The 23,981-nt window shown below is 36.7% G+C and overlaps 3 protein-coding genes across 4 annotated transcripts in view; 1 reads left to right on the plus strand and 2 right to left on the minus strand.

The window, feature by feature from the left end:
* Positions 1-2,562, minus strand: part of cpda (carboxypeptidase D, a) — a 30,124-nt gene extending 27,562 nt beyond the window's left edge. Inside the window, exons 1-2 of the mRNA XM_038283963.1 lie at positions 1,770-2,562; positions 733-980 (exon numbers count right to left, since the gene is read on the minus strand). Coding sequence (XP_038139891.1) covers positions 733-980; positions 1,770-2,398 — 877 coding nt within the window. The 5' untranslated portion in view covers positions 2,399-2,562. The remainder of the gene's footprint in view (positions 1-732; positions 981-1,769) is intronic.
* Positions 2,563-6,921: 4,359 nt separating this feature from the next.
* On the minus strand, positions 6,922-14,513 carry cryba1a (crystallin, beta A1a). Its single transcript, XM_038284027.1, has 6 exons — positions 14,297-14,513; positions 13,904-13,969; positions 13,702-13,820; positions 13,461-13,602; positions 13,095-13,237; positions 6,922-7,463 (listed from the first exon to the last, which is right to left on the minus strand). Exons 2-6 carry the CDS (start codon positions 13,940-13,942, stop codon positions 7,316-7,318), a joined length of 591 nt encoding a protein of 196 aa, XP_038139955.1. The 5' UTR covers positions 13,943-13,969; positions 14,297-14,513; the 3' UTR covers positions 6,922-7,315.
* A 3,261-nt stretch (positions 14,514-17,774) lies between these two features.
* On the plus strand, positions 17,775-22,047 carry crybb1l3 (crystallin, beta B1, like 3). 2 transcript variants are annotated; one of them, XM_038284026.1, is made up of 7 exons: positions 17,904-17,922; positions 18,508-18,553; positions 18,883-18,955; positions 19,056-19,174; positions 19,890-20,022; positions 20,279-20,421; positions 21,206-22,047. In XM_038284026.1, the coding sequence occupies exons 3-7, from the start codon at positions 18,890-18,892 to the stop codon at positions 21,372-21,374; spliced, it is 630 nt and encodes a 209-aa protein (XP_038139954.1). In that variant the 5' UTR covers positions 17,904-17,922; positions 18,508-18,553; positions 18,883-18,889; the 3' UTR covers positions 21,375-22,047. The 2 variants fall into 2 exon arrangements, with proteins under 2 accessions (XP_038139953.1, XP_038139954.1); XM_038284025.1 differs by lacking the exon at positions 18,508-18,553 and having other exon boundaries at positions 17,775-17,922.
* The last annotated feature ends 1,934 nt before the right edge of the window (positions 22,048-23,981 follow it).

Genomic DNA, 23,981 nt, shown 5'->3' on the forward strand with positions numbered 1-23,981 from the left:
GGTGCGGTTATCTCTCTTGCTTGTACACTTTTTTCGACCACATCTTTTCCTTCCCTTCGCCTCTCTATTAATGTGCTTGGACACTGAGCTCTGTGAACAGCCAGCCTCTTTAGCGATGACCTTTTGTGTCTTGCCCTCCTTGTGCAAGGTGTCGATGGTCGTCTTTTGGACAACTGTCAAGTCAGCAGTCTTCCCCATGATTGTGTAGCCTATAGAACTAGACTGAAAGACCATTTAAAGGCTTTTGCAGGTGGTTTGAGTTAATTAGCTGATTAGAGTGTGGCACCAGGGGCCATCAATTTTGAACCTTTTCACAATATTCAAATTTTCTGATATGATGAATTTGAGATTTTCATTTGTTGTCATTTGTAATCATCAAAATTAAACAAAATAAACATCTGAAATATATGAGTTTGTATGTAATGTATGAATATAATATACAAGTTTCACTTTTTAAATGGAATTACTGAAATCAATCTACTTTTTCATGATATTCTAATTTTATGACCAGCACCTGTAGGACAGCAGAAAGAAAGTGATAAAAACATAAAAATGAACTCTGTGTAACTCAGATGATTACAGCTGTAAAAAAAAAAATGTGACTCCCCTACAGGAGATCGCTAAACAAAAGATGGCCTACATTTCATTTCATCACAACACACAGAGCAGAAGGCAGTAGACCTTAATCCAACATTCTACCCTTGAGCAGCGGTCCAGATTTATTTTACTCACCTGGAACATCATACCAGCTTGCTCCGTTGGTGATGCCGTCTTTGAAGGTTTCTTCTGGAGTGTCAGGACAGTTAGGCTGACCGGTTTTCATCACAGGGTGATTACGGGAATACACCAGGGCCAAGTAGCGAAACAGAGTGTCATCCTCTGACTGGCTGTAGTGGCCCTCACTCTGGTGGGAGGCAGAGTCGTCAAAAGGGTAGCTGGCGACCACAGTCCCGCCGTGCATGTTCCCTGACAGAACAAATCTGGCAGAAGACAACAGGTTTTAACCAACAGGGATAGTTTGAGTAGAGTTTGCTGTCATAAAACGTATACACTGGTACACGCACTAAGTCTAAAGCAGCAAACATGTTTGTACTAGTATCTTAACTACTTAACTGATTTCTTCTTCATTATTTTAAAATGTAGTGAAATATATTTAATATAAGCAGATTTTTTTTCAAGCTCTAAACAGATTTTTTAAGAAAATATTTTAAATGTAAATAATAAACGCACAAAAGATATTATACTTTCATCACATTTTTGATGAGCTGGTGTTTTATTACATGTTTGTCACTTATTTATTAACAAATGATAACTTAAGGTACTTTCTACACTGGCTTCATCTTGTTGACTGCTGTTTTTTTTTTTTTTTTTTTCAAGGTGTATTTCAATACACAAATGTGATTGTTGGGTTCCAACTACAGCAAAAAGATAAAGAGCTCCAGGACTGATGGATAATTATTTTAGAACAACCTTTAGATAGGTATGAGGAAAACCTTCCACTAAGCCATCAGCGTCAGGGAAGGGAAGATGCTGCCAGGTAACAATCTCTTTTCAGGTCACTGGCAAAGGCAACCTTTATCAAGCCAGCATTTTATTTATATTTATATATATATATATATATATATATATATATATATATATATATATATATATATATATATATATATATATATATATATATATATATATATATATACATATATATATACCAGGGTTACCTCTAAGGGCCCTGGATGGTACCTGCTGTGTTAGAGAAGAGAAAATCTCACTTTTGCTCTTTGATCCATTTGATCATCGCCATGACCTCTGGTATCTGATCTGCTGACACAGTTGTTCCGTCAAACTGATCGGGAAAACTTCTGTTAAGGTCCTTATTGTTGCCATTATTCCTTCCGTTGAAGTCTCCGTTGCAGTTCCCTTCCTCCGCTTTCTCAAAGCCGTCTGGATTCATACTGGGCATGATGTAAATGTCAGTGCTGTTCACCAGCTCCGTGATCCGGGCATCCTCTCCATATCTGCTGAGCAGGTACTCCACCAGGTAGATCAGCACCTGCCTGGACACGGTCTCGTCTCCGTGCATGTTCCCCACGTACTTAAATTTAGGTTTGCCCGGCGTGTCTTTGTCGGGCTCCACGGTGATCCGCATCACCCACAGCTCCCTGCCCTCCACAGACCGACCGATGCTCGACAGGTTCGCGATGTGGGAATAGTTCTGCGCCAAAGACTGTAGAAGCTTCGTTAGGTTAGCATAATTGTAGTATTTGTCATAAGTTTCTACCGTTTCTGAAGCAGCGACGCTTCGAGGCAGCTGCGTCTTCCCTTCACCCCGAGACACGGCGAGAAGAAACAAGGCGAAAAGCACCAGCAGCTGCTTCAACGGCTTCGGAATGAAAACCATGTTGACTTCACTAAGACTTCTACACCATTGGGTCTTCTCAGTTGAACTACGGAGAGAAGAAACTTGGGTTATTTTTCCGCCCCGTCTTTGCGAAACAGCTGTTCTTTTTCGATACCAGGACAACTATGGCCTGCTTTCTTTCACTTCCGTTCACCTCCCGGTAGGCGGGGCTAAACTGTGACGCAACTTTTTAAGGTGGATCGGTGGAGTTCATGGTGCTGGACAGCAAACCAGTGGCGGTTCTAAACGAAGTTTACCAAAGGAGCCAAGGAGCAGCCACTGTTTCTATTTGGTAGCGTTTTTCTATGGGGCACAAAACAAAAAAGTAACAACAGCAAAACAAACACAAAAAAAAAAAATCGAGGCAAAGGGCCCTTGATTCTAAAGGCCCTTGAGTGAGGGGGACAAAAGGAGAAGAAAAGATTTGTCCCTCTATATTTTTGTCCAGCAGTAAAATAAATAATCTTTATGTTCTCCCTCATTTTTCAGCAGTAAATAGTAAAACAAAGCATGAATATATTGACATCCACCCCTCTAGTGAAATTACAATACATTTTTGCTCCTCGCATTCTGGCTGCATCACATCAGGTGTCGCCGTCTTTCATCGGCAGTTCGCTCATGCCGGGGCTTAAATGCCACAGAAACATCATTGGACGTAGTGACAATGAAAGAAACAAATTAACAAGAAAATGTCTAAATAAGCAGCAGTTTGGTAAAAACTTATGTGGCTGAAAAATGCAGCGCCCCAAAGTCAGGGTTTCAAAAAGGAAGAGGAAGGAAGGAGAAAGAGGAGAGATGGCGAAGGCGTCAGATACGATGACCCAGTTTTCCTGCCCTCTCTTTTTTTTCTCAGAAAAGTTTCCTTAACTCAACAGTTCAAATTAATTCAATTCAGTTTATTTATATAGCCAGGCAGATGAGCCTGAGCCAGCTCCAATGTCAGAGGATGAAGAGAGCACATCCAGCCAGTCACATTCAGAGAAACAGGACTACACTGGAAAAACAGTGTATCATTTTAACTTTTTCCCCAATTGGAGTTATTTTTATTTTTATTAGATTATCATGATTACTCCTTTGGGAATCTGTGCTAATTTATTAGATTTTGGTCGTGGGCAAGACACTGTCTGGATGGAGTAATGAGTGGGTAACAGTAGAGAAGCTGCAGAGACGTGTGTTAAACTACGACTTAAATTAAATTAATGATAGATTATTAACCAGTTGAGTAAAATAAGACAGCTATCTGCTGGGTAAAACTGCGTAGTTATTCTTCCTCAATGTCGGAGGGGAATCACATTATTAATGATGCTGCTCAGCTGGGTGCAGTCTGAAACAGAGCATGATTGCAAGTTTTTTTTTTTTTTTTTTTTTTTTAGTTTAGTTATATTTTTATATTTAGATTAAATTACAACATTTAAAACACATCTATAAATCTTGATCATTCTCATGAGCAGCCTGAAGCAGCAATATAAAAAATATATATTCTGTCATTACACACAGATTAATGAAAAATAAGTTCTTAGGGCAAGCATAAAAGTTGAGGCCCCAATATCGATGTATTTCATGGGGCCCAAAATTCCTGGCGGCCCCCCTGTAAATGAGCCACGAAGCCAGATTTAAAAAAAAGTAATCCTACCTTAATACAGCTGGAGCTTAAAGCTAACTGTAATTTCTAATTAATTATGGAAGTAAATTGTAAGTATATTCAACTGAAGTGTAAGTAAATTGTAAAGGCTAAATTATAAATTGGTCAGCGCATAATATGCGCTGACCAATTTACTAAATCAGTTTGTTATGATCATATTATGATCATAACAAACTGATTTAGTATTTAACAGCAAAAACTGGTCTGAAAAAATAAATAAATCAATCTTGAAATAGGTGTATTGGTCCTTAATTTAAGCAGGCAAATACAGTGATCTACCAAATAAATTTGTACTTTACCCTTACAATAACAAAATTAGATATGATGCTCTTGAAATCATATAATGGAGTTGTGTTTCCCCCCTTATTTTGAAACATAGATATTTGTATTCTATTGGAAAATTGTCCTAGGCCTACTTACTCAAAAAAGGTAAGATTGATCAATTTTAAGAAAATAAGTCTGAAATTAGTTATGTATTTATTTTTTTACTTTATTTCTTTTTGCAGAATTTTGCAGTATAGGTTTTTTGTACAAAAGACAATAACAGTGGTGGCGACCATTTCTGCAAGGCCATTTGCCCCCATTGGCCCCTGTCTAGACCACCCATGCATCAACCCCATGAAGCCTCTTCAATATTTTGTACCATTGACACAGTTCTAGGTGTTTCGTACCCGAGTTACTCTCTATACAATATGTAACTGTTAGCCTACATTCTCTTTGAAACCAGAATTTTATGACATTTAATGTATTCTGCTACAAAAGCAGAGTTGTAATTTCACACTATTATGTTTTTGGAGAGGGCAGATTTCATTGAAGTAAATTGTTGTATTGCAGGTCTTTGATTCTATTTTTTCAAATCTTTTTCTCACAATGCCAACTTTTATTTTTATTGTTATAAAAACAACCTACTAATCTCCCCACTGTCTCTGCCATCTTTCTTTGACCTTTTAATTACATTTTTAACTCCTTCTCAACTAAAAGATGCTAACATTTGAGAGTTTTTTTCTCATGGATTTTGTTGCATATTTTTCCAACAATTCATTACCTTGTATTCCTACGTGTGAAGGTAGCAATATTAAAAAACAAAGCAGCAACGTTTTAATCCCATCACTTGAACTCTGTTCATTAAAAGTTACATTTCTAATAAAATGCCTGGTCTGGTGTCTGAATGTTTGTGTGTTAATGAATGTAACAAAATTACATTTGTTACTCGCGGACTTCCTCAGTCCAAGGCTTTAATTCAACTATTTTTCCTTTCTTTGCTGAAAGTTCATCTCTTTTTCTTTTACTTGTTTTAATAATTTAACATCCAGGTCAATGTTTTTATGCATTCATATAACTTGACTGTATCTGTAGCATTTGTTATCTAAATATACTTGTACCGAACATGCATCTAACTTTCTTTGTCTTTTTATTATCCAACAAGATCAGATCAGTGTCTGGTAATAGAGATGTAGGATTTTTATTTCAAACAATTTACTGTATTCTCAGCTAAGATTATTTATTTTCTATCTATCTATCTATCTATCTATCTATCTATCTATCTATCTATATATATATATATATATATATATATATATATATATATATATATATATATATATATATATATATATATATATATATATATATATATATATATATATATGCACAGGATACGTGCAGAGCTACTTTTGTCACAAAGTTATCTTCAATGTATGCCTATATGTGATATTATGCAAAGCAACATTTGGATTATACAGGTGCAAAAGCTTTAATGCCCAGGTGCAGTTCAACATTTTCGAAAATGAAGCCTGGCTTTACTGCTGGCTCCAAACCATATGAGAAAGGAATATGAAAACATTTAATCATTACAAGATGCATTTTCTTTACTTATTAAACTAGCTGGAGAAATGGTAACTCAAGTTAATAATAAACTTTTTGGGTGGAGATTAATGAATTTTATGAATCTCTGGCCAGTCCACATCTGACTTTTATTTTAATGCAAAAGCATTTTTATCCATAAACTTATTAGTAGCTCATTTCTATTCAAGGATTGTAAATCATCATTCATTTAAATATGTTTCAAAAACAGAATATTTCTATATAGCATGGATAATTATTCTTTTTTTCTATTGCATTTGATTGTCAATAAAAAATTTTTTTACTGATATCATAAAGTAATCATTAAAAAAGAGATTTTTCCACAGTTTGCAGTTTCACCCAAAAAAATCTGTCCTCCATATTTCTTCAGTACACAGCCTCGCAGGGAGATGTGCAATAAACAGAGTGATGTGTGTTATTAGGAGTTTTACAAGTTTATTCTGTTTTTACTATGTGCAATAATAGGAAAATTTAATTAATATCACCCTTCAAGTTAGTGGCGTTTATATCAATGAAACAATAGTATCTTGACCTTGATTTGGAAAAGCACTGCACCACAAGGGAATGAAGTAAATAAAGTATTGTTTTATGCTGAAAGTTGAGCTTAACAAACCGTTGGTTCAATTTGGTTATCTTTAGAAGCTTAGGCACATAATTACTGTATTAATTAAGAAAAGAGGGAAAATAGGGAAATCTTCATATATAATGCTTTCAACAACAAAGGGGGGAAAAAAATGGGATTTCCAGCTTCCAACTGAGACATTAGGGAAAAAACAACACAATTGATTTCAATTTTAGAAAGAAAATTTAAAAAATAAATAAGAACCAGATTATATGTTTTGTTTCTACTTAAGGAAAATTCAACATCAGCACTTGTTGCCTTGCACTGAGATCCAGTACAACTTGCTGGATTATTCTAATCTTAACTTGACTGATGATGACACGTTGCAGAAAATCAACAGTTCCCATAAACATTTCTGGAAGAATAAAATAAAAGAAAAACTCAATGCCCTCCAGGTTAGCAGCAGACTTATTGAGTTGGTGTTTATTTTAAGTAGCCCAGTCCTTCTTTGTTCCTCCCCTGCATCACCATAGTCACCCACAAACATTAGAAGTTACTCAGCAATGCCCAAGGGCCTCCACTGCTCTGCTGCCTCTGCCTTCTCACCTCATAAGCCATCAGTCTGGAGCTTTTCCTCATTGTCTCTTGGTTTTTTTGTTTGTTTGTTTTTCCTCTTCCCAGTCCCTTTTCCTCTCTCTTTATTTGGCAAGAAAACCAACTTTGTGTAAACATCTCATTTAGAAAGCTCCAGAGGGTCCTGGACTTATAGGTTAAATAGAGGAAAATTATGAAGAATAGAAGAAGGAGGAAGAGGTAAAGGGTGAGGTTGGGGGGGGGGCAGCTGCAGGCCTCATTGCTGGATTCGACGCAGTGACTGAACCTGGAAGGACTGAGCATGGGAACCCCACTCTCTGTAATGTTTGTATTCGCCGCCATGGCGGTCGCACTCCATGATGTATTGGTAACCACGGTAACCTGGAAACTGGTAGCACACCCAGCTGTGGGATAAAAGAAGAGGAGTTATCTATAAGTATCTGTTAAAGAGATAAACTAAGTATTAAAAATAAATTAAAAACTGTGGAAGATGCTGAAAATTCAAAACCTTAAGTGTTTTAATTAGACATGGACAACTTTTATTGTCATTTTGTATACACAGAGTGTATACAAAATATGATTTCGTTTGGTACAGCTTTCATGACATTTCCAATTCTTAAAGTGCAGCAGTGACCAAATGTACACAGTGTGGGAGAAAAAAAACATGCGTCAAAGCATTATCGAGAGCCGCCATGATGTCCCTTGTGGTAAATTGTGGTAAAATAAAAGAAAAAGACATATACAAGCAACAGTTAGATACATGCAACTTATCTGTCAGCTGTGGGGTGGACAGATTTCCTATTTATTCTTATTAATGTGCAGTATACTGCAGGGGGTTTGGCACATTGTGTGTTGCATAGTTGTCTCCTTACTGCTGCTGGGAATAGAAAGACTTGGTTGTATTTTATGTGGGTTTGCACTGTATTATAATGAACCCCAGAACCTCTGTAATTTCCATTAATTCTAAGTGGTTGCATGTTGTAAAGGAAAAGTATTCAACTCTTTGATTGTTTATTACCAAAAAAAAAAAAAAGCAAGGAAAAAAAATGTCAGACTGTAAAGTTAGCGGATGTAGTCTATCCAAATATACCTCATGAAATATTCTGTTTTAACTTACTAAATGGTTAAAAATTGGCTTAGGTTTCTATTATATCCCCTTTATCTACCACCTCTTCTCTGGCAATCATGTCGCTCTCAGCACTGCAGCCTGGTAGAGTAAAGATGCCTAAGTGCTCTTGGAGCGGTTCTCATTCATCAGGTTTGCATTCTGCATTTGAAAAACTTAGCAAGGTGGAACCTAAGAGGAAAAGAGGATTTTTTTGTTTTTATATAACTTGACTGTAGTTGTAGTATTTGTTATCTAAATATACTTGTACCGAACATGCATCTAACTTTCCTTGTCTGTTTATCCAACCAGATCAGATCAGTGTCTGGTAATATAGATGTGGGATTTTTATTTCTGTGACATTTGTGCAATGCTTTTGTGCAATGCAGTGGAAGTCCCAACATTTTCTTTTCTCCTCTTTTTTTTTCTGTATCACACCAACCTTTAGCAGAGGGGGGTTTTTTTCTCCCAGAAAACCTATTTTCTCTGGCTGTGATTTTGCACAAATATCCATAAATTAGGAAATTTCTCTTAAATGCATTCATGATGTCATATTCAAATGTTGACTTAAGTCTGAAAAGATGATATTTGCATGGTAGAACCAATTTAGGTGCACATCTAATTTTGCATCAATTTTCAAAACTAGAAGGACCCAAAAATATATTTACCTCCATTATTACTCAGAAATACCTTGTAAATATGTTCTTCTTGGATGCATTTTTAACCCTGTAATGCCAAATGTATCCTATTTGATACATACGGTTTCTGAAATGTTTTGCGTCTGACACCTTTTGCATAATTTAATGGTAAAAACTTTGCTCAAAATCCTATTGTACACAATCAGATATGCCTGATAACAGAGGGCAGAAGACTACACAAAAAATAATCTTGACTTATCGCATAGTAATAAATTGCTAATATCAAAAATTTATTTGTTTTTTCTTTTTATGTATTTTGTTAAAAGGCCAAATAAGGACTTCAAACCAAAAAGAAGTAATTTTCTGTTTTGTTTTATTCTTGGATCGGGCTTTAAAGGGTTAAAGATGCAGCCGATATCTTACCATGCAAGCAATATGAAGAGTTGCTAGATTTGTGAATTCATAGGCACAGTCCCAAACCAGCCCCTAAACACTAACACTAAGCTAAACCCTGCATCTGCTTGTTATCGCAGAGTTAAGGGCCATTAGGGGCCGTCCCAAACCACATAGTGGGTAGGGTGAGTGGACCGTTCAGCCAGCGGCGTAGGAAGCGGGGGGGACGGGGGGGACATGTCCCCCCCAATATAAAAGCCAGGTGGATATGTCCCCCCAAAAAATTGTACCGCAAAATATTAGATTTTGACAATTTTTTAACTATCGTGCTTTTATTTTGAAGGCGTAGCATAGCGTTACGTCACTGTACTCCCCCTCCCCTCTGTGAACTGTTGAGTGTTTGAGCACTGAGGGAAACAGCGATACAGAAAGTCAGAAACTTGTGAATGAGGTAAAATGGTCTGTCGGGAATGCTGCTATGAATATTGCTCATTTATAACGTCTTGTTGTCAGTTCACTTTCATATATAGAAACTGAATCTTTTTGGTTTAGTCATCTTAGTCTTGTAGGAAGAGGATTAGGGCCACTGAAAAAAGTTAACTGATTTTTAATTTTTTTTAGTTTAACATGGGGGAAAAAGTCAGAATTCTGACTTTTCTCAGAATTCTGACTTTAATCTCAGAATTCTGACTTTTTTCTCAGATTTCTGACTTTAATCTCAGAATTCTGACTTTTTTCTCAGAAATCTGACAGATGATTAATGTTTCTAATCAATTTACAGTTTTTTTTGGTGGTGGTGGTGGGGGGGGGGTACTATACAGATATATAAAAACAAGAAGGTCTAACTAAAAAATAACCAGAATATATGTTTAGAGTAAAGATTGACTACTTGTGTTTACACAAGCACACAATTTCAAATCTGCTGAGCTTGAGCTTGTGCAAGAAAATGTAAAATATACGTATAAAGACATATAACAGGAAGTACTGCTCAAACAAACTAAATGTTAAATAATGTAGATATTGGTTTAAAAAATTCTTCAGATTTGGAAATTTGGAAGGAATACATAATTCTGAAATTAATCAACAAATCTGATAAAAAAAAAAATAAATAAAAAATAAAAGTTGCACTTTTTTACTTGAGGAATTTGTTGAATAACTTCATAATTATGAGTTTAACTAGTTGGAGGTAATGCTACACTTCTCTGCTTCCTGTCCTGCTCATAAAAGGTAAACATTATAAACCACCATTAATTTTCTACACTATTTGGAAAACACAACACAAATGTAATATAACAAAAGTATGTTTAACAACAAACATGTTAGCATCAAGCCATAGCCATGTCTCTTTTAGAGACTAGATCTCTTGTTTTAATGACCTTCTGCTCCTCCATTAATGGAAAAGTTGCCTAATTCTGTCATTTTCCACCAATGTGTCACTGGCTCTCTCAAACAACTCACATCTTTGTCAGTGAAGCTGAGTGCTCCACATCTCTGCCTTCATGGTGCCCATCTACATTAAGATCCACAATTCTGAGAAAAAAAGTCAGAATTCTGAGGAAAAAAAAAGTCTTAATTCTGAAAATAAAAGTCAGAATTCTGACTTTTTCCCGTATTAAACTGAAATAAAATGTAAAAATCACTTAACTTTTTTTTTTCCAGTGGCCCTAATCCTCTTCCGTAGTCTTGGGCTGATCACTCATCCAATATTTAACTGCTAACTTTCTCTAGACGTTTGCCACGCTAGCCAAAATGTTTTTTTTATATATTTTTTTTTTTATATCTCATTTCAGTACAATGCCACCACCAACTAAAAGGCTGAAACAGCAGCAGGACTTACTCAGATTTTTTTAAAAGAGAAACGTCAGTGTGAGTAACAGTCACCTAACACAACTTGTGTTGAAATTAGCCCGGTCTGGGCGTGTGTTTTACGAGGATTTTTTTATTTTTTGCATGGTTTTGATTCGCCGAAATGGACAGATGTTATACCTGCCGCGCTCCTGATCGTTAGTTAACCACAGGGAGAATTAATTCTAATTCTTAGCAGCGGCGGCCGCATTGGTCGTGCAGTGGACTGCTGCACAACCACTAATTAACCAACTAATTAACTTCTGCATCTTTATTTCCTCAAATAAACTGCTGGCTCCTCTTTTTAGACTATAAACAGATTAACACAACATTGACAACTCTGTAGTTTTCTCTGTTCTGTACTGCAAATTGGAATTAAAGGCGTCATTTCTACCAAAGGTCTGGACAGACTGGCCACCTGTCTAGGGTGGACCCCGCACCAGCACCTCCCGACCCCACTAAGGGACAGGGTGTACAGAAAATGGAAGGATGGATGGATTTCTACCAAAGGTTGATAATGCGTTTTTGAACCAGATGCTTCAAAGCGCCCTGTCCATAATTCTTCAACACACTGTCAGCTCCCTCTGTCAGTCAACCTATATAAATTAATTTTTGACCATTATTGCAAGTTTGACAAAATAAAACATATCAAACTTTGCACTTGTATGGCCTACTGAATTGTTTTGATTTTCTAGTGCGTATGCGGACACTAAATATGCCAAGGGCTGAAGCCCTTGAAAGACATCTCCCTTTGCTTAATAAAAGACTCCAGTCATTTTGTTTGGTGATATGCTCACATCTTATGAACAAATGCATTATGTTAATTTTAAATGCATTATTTTTGCAAACACATTTATAAAGGAATAAAGTAAAAGATTAAATAGCCTTTTTTTAAGTAGCGTACTTAAGATATGTTTCTGTTGAATATTTACGAATCTCAGATTTCCGACATGTGTCCCCCCCAATTGTAAACATATTCCTACGCCCTTGCGTTCAGCCCTTAAATAGTGAGTCTGCATCATTGCTAGCTCGCTGGAATTTGACAGCGGGTGTAACGGCAAACTAATAGCAGAGGAAAAACATGCATTCAAATATAAGTTCTTCTGGATTGCTGCAGCTCCATCACAATGACAGTAAATAAGTTAGGGAGGGAAAAAAATGTCATTGATCCCAAAAGGGAAGGTTCTCTTTGAGGCCATATACTTTTTTTTTTTAAAGAATTTGGCAAAATGTTTGATGGCATATCAACCTGCGCTATAGCCAAGCACATGTGGCATCTCTGTGTTGCCATAGCAGCGACTGCTTTTCTTTTCTGTTGGAGGAAAGAGGCTGTCCCATTCTTATTTATTCCACCCACCATCACTTAAGCTGCCCTCCAAAGCTGTGAGTGTGACTTCCCTGGGAGTTAAGGGGTAGTTCATAGTGGGTGGTTTGGGATTGGGCAACGAACTTCTGAAAATCAATGTTGTTAGAAGCTAAAGAAGCATTAGCCTCAAATACAGAAATGTTTCGAACCAATGAGATGCGGTGATGTGTATGGCATCACCAGATGCATCAGACTGAAGCAAAACAAACATGGCTGTGCCAGTGGATGTACTTATAAACAATATGATCCGTGTTAGCTGGAATAATTTCTTTTTGGAAAAAAGAGCAAAAAGACACAACTTGTGCCTTTGTGGAAAGATGGGAAATGTTTGTGTGTTCCTACCGACTAGATTTGATTTACCAGTTAACTCCACTAAATGTGAAACAAATCAAGAATGTGATACGTCACAATATGCGATTGGCATGAGAGGCAAGTGCCACATGGTGATTTACCCAATCAGCTGGGAGAGTATTACTGAATGTTCCTCCACTTTTGGCAACACTGAAAAGGAGCCTTTCCAGATGGATACTGTGTAGAATTCAAATTGAACTACATGTATTAATCTGGTTTATGCTAGGCTATCTGATATCACCCTTTGTGTTTAGAGGTGCAATCCTTCCAACACAGGCAGGTATCAACTGTTTGAATGCTATGATCACATTGTATGCATTTAGAAGTTGAGACTTACGCTCCGCTCTGAACTTGCATGGATCCAATCTCATTTTTCCCCCAGCCCATAGCCTGCAGGGAGGGGTAGTCATCATTTATCTCCCACTGACGACCCATGAAGTTCTCCCTCTCAAACACCACAATCTTGGACTCCTTATGGTTCTGCTTTCACAAAGAAAAAACAACGGTTAGTGTAACCCAACTCAAGGTCAACCCTACTTCATTTTGCATTGCTCTTTACGTGTTTCTATGTTAATGGCTGCTTTGAATTGCTATTTTATTGATGTAAGTCAATTTTGGTTAGAGTGGAAGGGTGATTCTTAGATATTAATTTAATATTGTTTAAAGAGTGGGCAAAAGCTGACAATTTGGGTGAGAAACGCACAGCGCAGCAGATGGGCCGGAAGGACATCATCCTCTCGATGTGGTAGGCATTGCTGCCACTCCATGACTCCCAGTGAGGATACTCTCCTCTCTCCAGCACAAACTGCTGTCCACAGAAGCTGGAATGCTCATATCCTGCCCAGCTGTTCAGCAACAAGACACACAAACACCGCATGATGCATCATATTAGAATATTGGGAAAGGAGATATTTAATCTACTCCTTTTTTTACTTTCCACTTACGCCCCACATTCCACCTTGAGCGAGCGAATGTTGTTGATGCTGCACTCCATGATGTTCTGGCAGGCTGAGGTGAACTCCACACGCTTGCCCTGGAAGTTCTCCTGGTCATAAACTGTGATCTGGAGAGAACATGTCGCATGTATACTCACAACTGTATGTAATTTGCTTTTAGCAATACTCAGTAACAAATAATCCGACTCACCTTCCATGGTCCCAGAGGGTTGGGATTATTTAATGCCATCCTACTGTGTATTTGTATCTAAAGTCCCTTTAAAACAGATATAGAGATAAGTGCAAAGGGTCAGAATTATGTCATATTTCAAATTGGTTGTGTGTAGAATACATTGCATGTTTTAGGTTTGCTGAGAGCATCAGTCTAAATTTAAACCTGCCTGTTGGGTTTTACTCTTTACTCTCAACCCTGCAGGTTGGATGTAAATACTATGTCCAAATGCTCTGCCAGTGCTCAGTCCATGCATGTCCCTGTCTGACTTCTATGTGTTTGTATGACTCAGCAGAATGGCTGCTCAAAGAAAGCAAAAAAAATATAGCACATCTTTGACCTGCATATTTAGGACTGTGATAAAAGACTTACCAAACTTTCCTCCAAATAATAGTTGCTCAGCACTCACAGGAGCTTCCACAAAAAGACGTCCTAAACTCCAAAATGAACAGGGCCTTTTTATACATGTTGGTGCTGAAATGTAACCAGATAGGAATGGGTCGGGGCAGGAGTCAGCACATTATTGGTCCTCTTCATTGTTTGGTACTGAGCTATTGGGCTTTAGTGAGCTGCAGCTGGACTGAACGGAGGGCACTGTGCCCAGTGCAAATAAGCAGAAGTTTTAAAGGATTCGTGTCCAAGGGGCTGGGCCGAGTTCTGGCACAGCAGAGATCAGGAAAGAGGTCCCAGTTAGGTCATGACAAGTGAAACTAACCATCATCAACAACAATAAATAAATAGATAAAAACAATAAAAATCATTACAGATTTGATCTATTTTAGAGTGGAAAATAGAGTTGATAAAAGATCTTTCCAAAATAAAAATAAAAATCCAGTTTAACCATCTATCCCTTTGTAGTCATTGCTTATTACTATCATGCCCTTCATTTCCAGTCCTCATTCATCTCTGAATGTACATCAGTCACACTCTCTCGCCTAATGACTGGATTGAAACATACACATTCAATCAGGGTTCAGATATCTATACACAAAATATCCAGAAATGTTTACAGTCAGGCATGTATTAGTACAGACAGGTGGCCATTAACATGCCTGTGTGAAATGTGTAAAATCTCTAATGTAATCATTCTGTCCAGTGGCAAAATATATACATTAGATTCCGGGCAAAACACAACAGTTATGAAATGCCAGAGAATTGTTATTTTTTGTCTTGATTTGTGAGACTTTTAGTTAAGATTTATCTGTGTTCTGTCTTTGCTTTAGGTTTTTGACTCTTTACTTTTCTTTCAGCCTTCTTTAGTCCATCCTGTCCACAGTTGCAGCTCTTTCTATTGATTAGGCTTAGCTTGTCCTTTTTCCAGCAGTCTTCCACTTGTGTTAAAGTTCCATGCTGGTAATCTTTCTGCATCTGCCATTTTGCTAGTGTTTTGTTTTTTTTCTCTGATTAAATCAAAATTCAGTTTAAAAAAGTAGCCCATCTGACTTTTTTTGGAAACAAGCTGGAATGTTTATTTTTTTGTATCCAGCTGGGTAGTGATTATGTTAAAGTTGCCTCTTTTATTTCTGTTAAAATTTTCTGTTATACAGCTAACTAGAGGTGCAATTACAATAAATCAGCAACAAATGGATTTGGAATCAGTTTTAGGATTTCACAACGTATGCAAGTCAAACTCTTAGACGTCTAATGTATAAATCTAACTAACACAATAAACTTTTTGAATTTTTCAATACAGTTTTCTGATTGAATTTCATGTGTTTCTTTTTGGATTACCTTTTTAATTAACCATTCTTGTTTTGTTAAGTTTAATTTAGTTTTTATATTTTGTTTTAATAGATTGATATGTCTCATATGAACTCACACATGGCAAGTCGGTTTGGTTTTTTGATTTATTGATACATGAATTAAAATTGTAAATGGAGAAGTGTCTCTTATGTCTTTGTGATTAAAATTGCTTTGATAAAAAATATATATAAGTGTGAAAAACTATTTGATTGGGATTCAAACTGAATGAGATGCTAGTTAAGCATTTAACTGCAAATAACATATTTTTTTAACCTTTTTTTTCTGTGAGAGTTTTTCTGTCTCATCATTTTTAAATTACATAAGAGTTAACTCTGTACATAGATTGTTCCACAACAGGATGTATGGTAGTGATGTGAGATAGCCTGACTAAGTTTTGTTTATGCACTGCTTCAAACACAGTAGATGATGTACAGTGTAGATGTCTGGACCAAAGGGGTGTGTCATATGCAGAAAGAGTCCTACATTTAAAATAAGCACTTAAATCTGAACAGATCCTTTGTTATGACATAAAAAATGCATTTGTCCCAGTTTTTTGATTGTGCTAAAATTGACGGCTCCACCTGTTACAATGCCTTACTTAAACCATCCTAGATCTATTATGTTTCTTTAGTACTAATTTGCTGCAGTTATAGTAAAGAAGTTGTCAAAATGACTTCCAGGACTCTTGGTTAAAAAAACACATTAGACAAAGGTAAAAAAAAAAAAAAAAAAAAAAAAAAAAAAAAAAAAAAAACATGTTGTATTTGTTTCAACAGAAAGAAACCAGATATAGTAACATATGTGATATCTATTCCATTGGAAAATTCTATTCTTTTATTCTCACACTGGTACCACACTGCAAAAACGATCTAGAAATAAGTAAAAATGTCTTAAATTAAGTGTATTCGCCCTTAATTTGAGCAGCTAAATTAGATAGTTTGCCAGTGGAATGAGTAATTTTACTCTTAAAATAAGATAATTAGATAATATGCACTTGAAATAAGACAATGCAATTGTGTTTTCTTATTTTAAGTGTAAATTGTCTTGTTCCATTGGCAGAATGTCTCTTTTACCTCCTCAATTCAAGAACAAATGCACTTATTTTAAGAAAAAATTACTTATCTAGATTTAGATTTTTTGCAGTGCAGAAGGTTGAATTAAGACTTCATGGTGGTTGAGCCAATCTTGATTTATTTCAATTGTTTATTTTCAGGCAGTGATTGCTTCTGATAACCAGACGATAAATGCAAAACAGGTGGACTGCTGGCCTTAGTCAGTAAGTCAGTAAATTATACAAAATGCTGCTGCCAGAGTCCTGATTAGCACTGGGGAAATTACTCATAATACACTCTCCTTAAAATTATGCTCTGACTACTTGTTTCTAATAGGAATCATTATTCCAGCATTCAATTAATTTTTACGTTGAAAGTCAGGTATGAAATGCATCCAAGAGATCTGTTCCTTCAGTGCTTTTTGGGATGTGGCTCAAACCACAATCAGCAGTAGTTTTGTATGTTTCTTCTTCCCAAAAAAACCTGACATGTTTTCATTCTTCAATTAATTTTGATCATGTTTTTGCTTCTCATTTGTTTTTAATTAAGATTTAATCTCTTTAATCGTATTTAATGCTTAGATTTTTAACAGCTCTTCCAATATTGGACCTGCTTTTCATAAAGGCCATAAAGTTAAAGCGAGACTCCAGCACCACTGAAAAGTGTCAGCCATTCCCATGTCTGAACAAAAGAAACTCCGTCCCATTCCACAGTCAGCACATTTACCATCCCGGGGCTCAAAGGCTTAGCTGCAAATGTGAAAGTAAAAAACAAATGTGGGAAAAATAGAAAAAAATATCATCACAAAGTACATGTTGGAGATGACAGAAGAGTTAAATCAAAGATTTAAAAAAAGGTTGAAGATGTTGAAGAAGGTTGAAAGCCTAAGATTAGAGGTTTGAGTGTGAGTTCACATGTTCTATGAGCTTGCCACCAACTTTCTGCTGATGGCAGTGACTGTCCTTAGCCCCCAACAATGTGACCATACAATACCCCCCCCTGCCCCTGCTGACTGAGCACAGATCACCAATGGATTACTAAAATGACCTTTGGCCCACCACCGTGCTCCCAGCATTTCTGAGCCAATGAGATGCCTTGATAGATTCGCCCATGAGGTGAATGTATATATATATATGTGCAGTCAGAAGGCCTCCGTCCATCTCTGTCTTCAAGGTCGGTCCATCACAGCCTTCAGTTGTGACTGTAAGTGTCCACAGCAAATTCTTCTGACTCTTTCTAGTAAAAATGCTTGGAAATTAGAAAGGATACTGTGGTTTACTAATTGGGCAGACTAGAACAACCAAGCCAAAATGGACTTATTTCAAATTTATTCTTTACCTTTGGACTGAGTATGTGGATTACTTGCATAAATTGCAGTGTATTATTCAACACTGATTTGTTAATGCAACATAAAATCAGCAAGGATGATTACCTTAAAAACTGGATCCTGGACAAAACAATTCTGAATCTTCTGCAATGAGAAATTTTTGGAGCATAATACGAATCCAATGACAGGGAATTTGCTTTTGCTATGGGTTTTAGAAGTTTTTCTGCAAATGCAAGTAAAAAACATTCTCATTGAAGGTCTGGTTTTTTAAAGTAAATGATATTTGTTACTTTTTTCCTTAACTTCTCTTTTAGAGTGTGAGTCTTTCTGAAACACACTGGAAATTTTTCAGATGCAGAACTTATACAACTTTAGGCATATAAAAAAAAAAAGAAATGATCATGTGTAACACAGATCAGGAAGGCAGTAGCAACTTTTTCCGCTTTATTAATATTTTCTAGCTTGAAGAGAAGACAAGAGAAAAGGCACGAATCCTGTGTGTCAGTGGTCAGTATGTTTTATCTCTGTCAGGTGTTTATGCAGGGGCAGGAGAGCACCTTCAAAAGGCAATATCACAGGATAAAACACTATCTTTACCATTACTGTGCATGAATTTGTAGTAATTTTAGTATAAATGAAAACAAATATAACAGAAAGAAAAAATGTTTCTATAATGCTAGTTATTTGAAGTACTCTGATATGTGCATGTCCTACTCTATTTTCTTCAGTTTTCAGTTGTTTTGTAGGATGCATAAAGAAACCACATTGCAGCAAACTCTTACTCAACTTTATGCTTGTAAAAGACATTTTTTGTTTTGTGATTCCTTTCTCTTTAGATTGATCATGTCTCACTCAGGTGCTCAGGGCAGTATTGGCAGTCACCCTGCTATTGGCCTACGCAATCACAAGGTACTTCAAAAGCTAGAAAATAGTCTTAAAACCAAACAATTAAGGTATCATTTAATTTTTTTTTTTCATTTTTCTCTGTTCTGCTTTTTTTTTTTTTCAGATATACCTCTATGAATATGAAAACTTCCGAGGCCGTAGGATGGACCTGTTTGGAGAGTGCAATAACCTGTGTGAGAAAGGTTTCGACAGAATTGGCTCCATCAGGGTAGAGTGTGGCCCGTAAGTCTTCAAACTTGTCTAACTGACTATAATTTAATGTAATATAGAGGACACTTTGCTAGAGATATGTTTTATAGTTCCGGCTGGACCTTGCAAAGCTGTGGTTGAAATGGGGCTCAGTTGATACTAAGAGGTCCAAAGTGTGCAAATAATTGGTCCCAGCATGAACCAAAAAACATGCTTTTAATCATGTGTGTTCTAGCAGTAATCAAGATCCGTCTTTTTCCAAACTACTGTTGCTCAGTATTGGTGAGCCTGTGCGTATTGTTTCATCCATTTTCTGTCCTTAGCTGAGTTACATCAGGTGTATTCTTCTTCTTTCATTTCAAGGTTTGATGTGATGTGTGTTCAGGGGATGCTGTTCCACAAAACATACTTCTATCACTTTAAACAGGTCTGCTCATTCTTCTCTGACATACACAAGGCATTTTTTACATCCAGAAAACAGCTGCTTAATGGATGATTGTTGTTTCCTGGGCAATTATGTAAACCTGAAAATTTGCTGAGTGGGAGAATCCCAGTGGATCAGCATGCCACAGTCAACCACTGCCCTTTCTATCCCATTCTGATGCTCAGTTAAAAATGGAACAAGTCATCTCCACCACGTCTAAATGGCAAAATACATTGAGCTGGTGCTATGTGATTGACTGGTAACCTGTTTGTTTTAAAAAGATACTAAACAGACGCTTAAGTGCCTCTCTTTCTCACTATGCAGCTGGGTCGGCTATGAGCAGCAGAACATGACAGGTGAGATGTTCATGTTGGAGAAGGGCGAGTACCCCCGCTGGGATACCTGGTCCAACAGCTACCGCTGTGATCGCATGATGTCAGTCAGGCCAGTTCGAATGGTACGTTCACACCAGCCTATTTATACTCCTTTCTATTCCGTTCATCAGCCCCTCATCTAATCCACCACTTTTTGAACTGTCTATTTGATGCATTATGCTTTTGAAGAGATGCTTTTAAGAGTGTATTTTAAGACTCCTTTATTTGTGATTATTTTTGCTTAAATGTTTTTTTATGTAATCTTTCTAAATGTTGCTTGCTGAATCTATTTAAAACATCAAAAGCCTCTAAAATAAATGACCAGTATACTTTTTTTAGGATCCCCAAGATCACAAGATTTGTCTGTACGAAGGAGCAAACTTTGAGGGCCGTAAGATGGAAGTGTGTGATGAGGATATTCCAAGCCTGTGGTCCTACGGCTTCCAGGATCATGTCGGAAGCATTCAAGTTACCGGTGGAACGTAAGTCATCTCTCCTTTTCTTCTTCTTCTTCTACTTTTGTTTGTTTGTTTTACTTATATTAGTTATCTATGCCCCAGTATAGGCACCTGTTTGGTCACGTTTAGAAGAAGATTACAGAAAATTACTAATATTAAGGGAAAACTTTCCCATTTAGTGATATTAAAAACTAAACAGCATGAAGGTAGTTTGTTATACGTGGCTTCCTACAATCTTTACTGTTAGAGAAACTTAGATTGGGTCTTACTGAGCTTTTCTGTTTAGGTGGACTGCAATGTTTTTGTAGGTTTCCAGTTTTGCAATGTTCTCCCCATTTGAAATTATTCTTTTATGACCAAAATCTGATTTAAACTTCTTCACAATGTAATTCAGAACCTGCCTGCTGTGTGCCTTTGTCTGTAAGGTGGTGTTTGTTCAATAATGCTCTCTAACCTCTTTAAACCTCTGATGCCTTACCAGAAAATCTGGTTTAAACTGATATCAAATACATACAGACTCTATATCATAAAAAGTAGCCTTCTTAAGGAACACTTTGAATATTTTCAGTTAGGAAAACACAAGTTGAAGCCACGCTTTCCAGAATGTTATCTGAACATTTTAAAACCCATGCATCATTTGTGTTTCACTTCACTATTATGTACTTCATAATGTTGATCTACCACATAAAAGCCTGATAAAATAAACAGAAATTTTTATTTACAACGTGCACAATACTTTTACATTAGATAAAAACTTATCTTATAAAAATATAGATATAAGTAATATCTGTTTCTCCTCTTCACACAGCTGGGTGGGTTACCAATACCCTGGCTATCGTGGCTACCAGTATGTGTTAGAGTTCGGACCTTTTAAGCATTGGAATGAGTGGGGAGCCACTCACCCTCAGATCCAGTCCATCCGCAGGGTGAGAGACATGCAGACGCACCGCCGGGGCTGCTTTGAGCTGACACCATGAATAAGAGAAAAACAGACTGAAAGTCAACATTAGGGATGTCACCAGAGCTGAAATTTTCCGCAAGGACAGCTATAGTTGTTTATCTTATGTTTAATGAAAAGACTGGATGCTTTAAGGTCAATGAATGACTAAGTGTTATGTGATAAAAAAGAAACAACTTAAACAACACATGCCCATACTTCAAGACAAAAAAAAAAGATTATGTTCTATTTCCAAATGGGGGATAAAAGGGTATTGGTAGCATCTGTTCACAATGTTCTTTTTTGTTTTGTTTTGGGGTTTATTTGCATGCAACCTTTTTTCACCTACTTTCTTATGAGTTTCAAGCTTAAACAATGTCAATGAAGCAGACCTCCCCATCTTTCTAAAATTACATAGGTTTGTTTACCATATCACAGCTTAGAGGGCAGTACCATGGACAGTTCTCGGATTAATACTGCAGTAAGCTTGTAAGGCAGGGGGAGGCACTATCTCCTCGTCTCAAGATAACCCAGATATCTCACAGCCCCAGAGGGCTGCACAGAGCTATGGTTTACTGAATCTATATCCTTTTTCCAGCCTGTAGATGGGGCTGTCCTGAAGTTTTAAATTTTACATTTTCTCAGGGATGCTGGCATCTGAAAGCAATGTTCTTATGGAAATCAAATAAATGAAAATAAAACATCTGAATCTATTGCTTTATTATTGTTATTATTGTTGTTATTGAACTGTTCATATGTTATAGTCTATAAGGCCTTTTTCTAAGATTTTTCTTTCCAAATAGAACACATAGATTTAAAAATGCTAAAAAATGTAGAAAACCTATTGAGCTTGTTGAGAGTAATAATAGGGTAAGGTCTAACAGCTGAACAAAGCTCTATGACAGGGGTCACCAACATGGAGCCCGCAGGCACCAAGGGGCCCTCAGGGGCCTCATGGGGTGCCTACTGTATCTTCTCAAACAGCACAACTCACCAGTGGGCTAAGATTGACGTTTTTATTTTATTCTGTTGCCCTTCTTTTTTAATCATTAACATTTTATCATTAGCATTTCATCATTTTAATCACACAAAGTAGTAAGAGATTTTAAAATAACATTTCAAAAAAGTAAAAACAAAACAAAAAACAAAACAAAAAAACAACAATCCACTAGATTCTGTTTCTACGTTTGAATGCTTTTCGCTTCCCCTCCAGGAAGCTTTTTCGATGGGAAGCAAAACATCTTCGAAATTGGAAACAAAGTCCAGTGGATTGTTTTTTAACTTTTTTGGAATGACTATAACCTGGATGACTGAGAATCTTCAACAGCATATTTCAAAATATCAATATAATATAGAAAATACAGAGTTATAATAAACAAATATAAAAAAAAATATGTTTATTATGTATAAGTTAAGGTGAACGCTGATTCCTTCCTTCCTCCTATCCCTCCTTCTATCCTTCCTCCCTCCTTCCATCCTTCTTTCTTTTCATCATTCCTCCCTCCCTTTTTCCTTCTTTCCTCCCCTCCCTCCCTCATTCCTTCTTTTCTTTCTTCATTTCCTCCCTCCTTCCATCCCCCCCAATAAATATATGTACAATATGTATGAAGTTAAGATGAACACTGATCCCCCAGTTCATAGGTCAGTATTGGTAGCCGTTCCTATAAATTAGCCCTCTACATAAAAAAGGTTGATGACCCCTGCTCTACGATAACACTCCTTTATGCTGCTAGAATTCAGCAGAAGACTGTTCTCCTATACAGTTAATCAGTTTCATGTATGGGTTGGAAGACCCTGTGTAACAGCTGTTATTTTCTGCCTGACTTTTTCTGTCACCCAACATTTGCACTGGGCTGAGAGGGCATCTGAATGTGCCCTCTTGATGAGCTTATCTAATCATTTCCCCTTAGCTATTCTGTAAATTAAGCTTCGTCTGTGAGCTGCCAGCCCTTAGAACAGGGGTTCCAAAATTGGGGTTCGAGATCCCCGGGAGGTCCTGAGATACCAAGAGAGATATTTTTACAGTAACTGGTGTGTATATGGGGGGTCAAGATAAAACATTTAATGTGTAAATGTAGGGTTTCCAAAGCAATAAAAAGTATACTATAAAAAAAGTAGATGTAACTTTTTTGTGCATATAACTGATTCATGATATTCAATGCTTCATAGAATTATAAAACAAGTATTTGAAATGCATTTTAAAGGATCAGTTAAATAATGAAATACCTTTCAAAAAATAGAATTTTATTCTAAATGTTATAAGATTACTTCACTTTATAAATAGAGTGAAGTAATTGTATTTTAAAGCACAGTTATTTTTTGTGTCACAAGCTGAAATCTTGCCTGCTGCAGACTACAGGTGATGCTACCATGGATTCAAAATGGTATTTCCCCAAGAGATCTAAGTCTCCACAGCAGGAGACCCTTAGCAGTGTAACTCCAGTTCAGTTTATTGCTCAGGTGAACATCCACATAGTTAGAAGGGTCCATCAAGATAATTTCCACAGGCGTTGGTGTACTCATGCCTCCTCAGGTGCAAATCCACCTCAAGCCCCCACTGGACATGTCCTTTGTCCACTGTCTGTAGACTGAGTTATCAAGTGATACATGAACTATGACAGAGTTGTTGGAGAATTTCTGAAAATGA

Source organism: Cyprinodon tularosa, unplaced genomic scaffold (genome assembly GCF_016077235.1).
Source record: "Cyprinodon tularosa strain WSP-4 unplaced genomic scaffold, ASM1607723v1 ctg198, whole genome shotgun sequence".
NCBI classification, from domain to species: Eukaryota; Metazoa; Chordata; class Actinopteri; order Cyprinodontiformes; family Cyprinodontidae; genus Cyprinodon; species Cyprinodon tularosa.

Excerpts from the sequence above, each read along its gene's own strand:
- cryba1a (XM_038284027.1), bottom strand. The coding sequence starts at position 13,942 with ATGGCATTAAATAATCCCAACCCTCTGGGACCATGGAAG. Across the intron at positions 13,238-13,460 it reads TCCGGCCCATCTGCTGCGCT|AACCATAAGGAGTCCAAGAT; the intron begins GTGCGTTTCTCA and ends TTGTGAAAGCAG. Across the intron at positions 7,464-13,094 it reads ATGCAAGTTCAGAGCGGAGC|CTGGGTGTGCTACCAGTTTC; the intron begins GTAAGTCTCAAC and ends TTTATCCCACAG.
- crybb1l3 (XM_038284025.1), top strand. The coding sequence starts at position 18,890 with ATGTCTCACTCAGGTGCTCAGGGCAGTATTGGCAGTCACCCTGCTATT. Across the intron at positions 18,956-19,055 it reads TTGGCCTACGCAATCACAAG|ATATACCTCTATGAATATGA; the intron begins GTACTTCAAAAG and ends TTTTTTTTTCAG. Across the intron at positions 20,422-21,205 it reads ATTCAAGTTACCGGTGGAAC|CTGGGTGGGTTACCAATACC; the intron begins GTAAGTCATCTC and ends CTCTTCACACAG.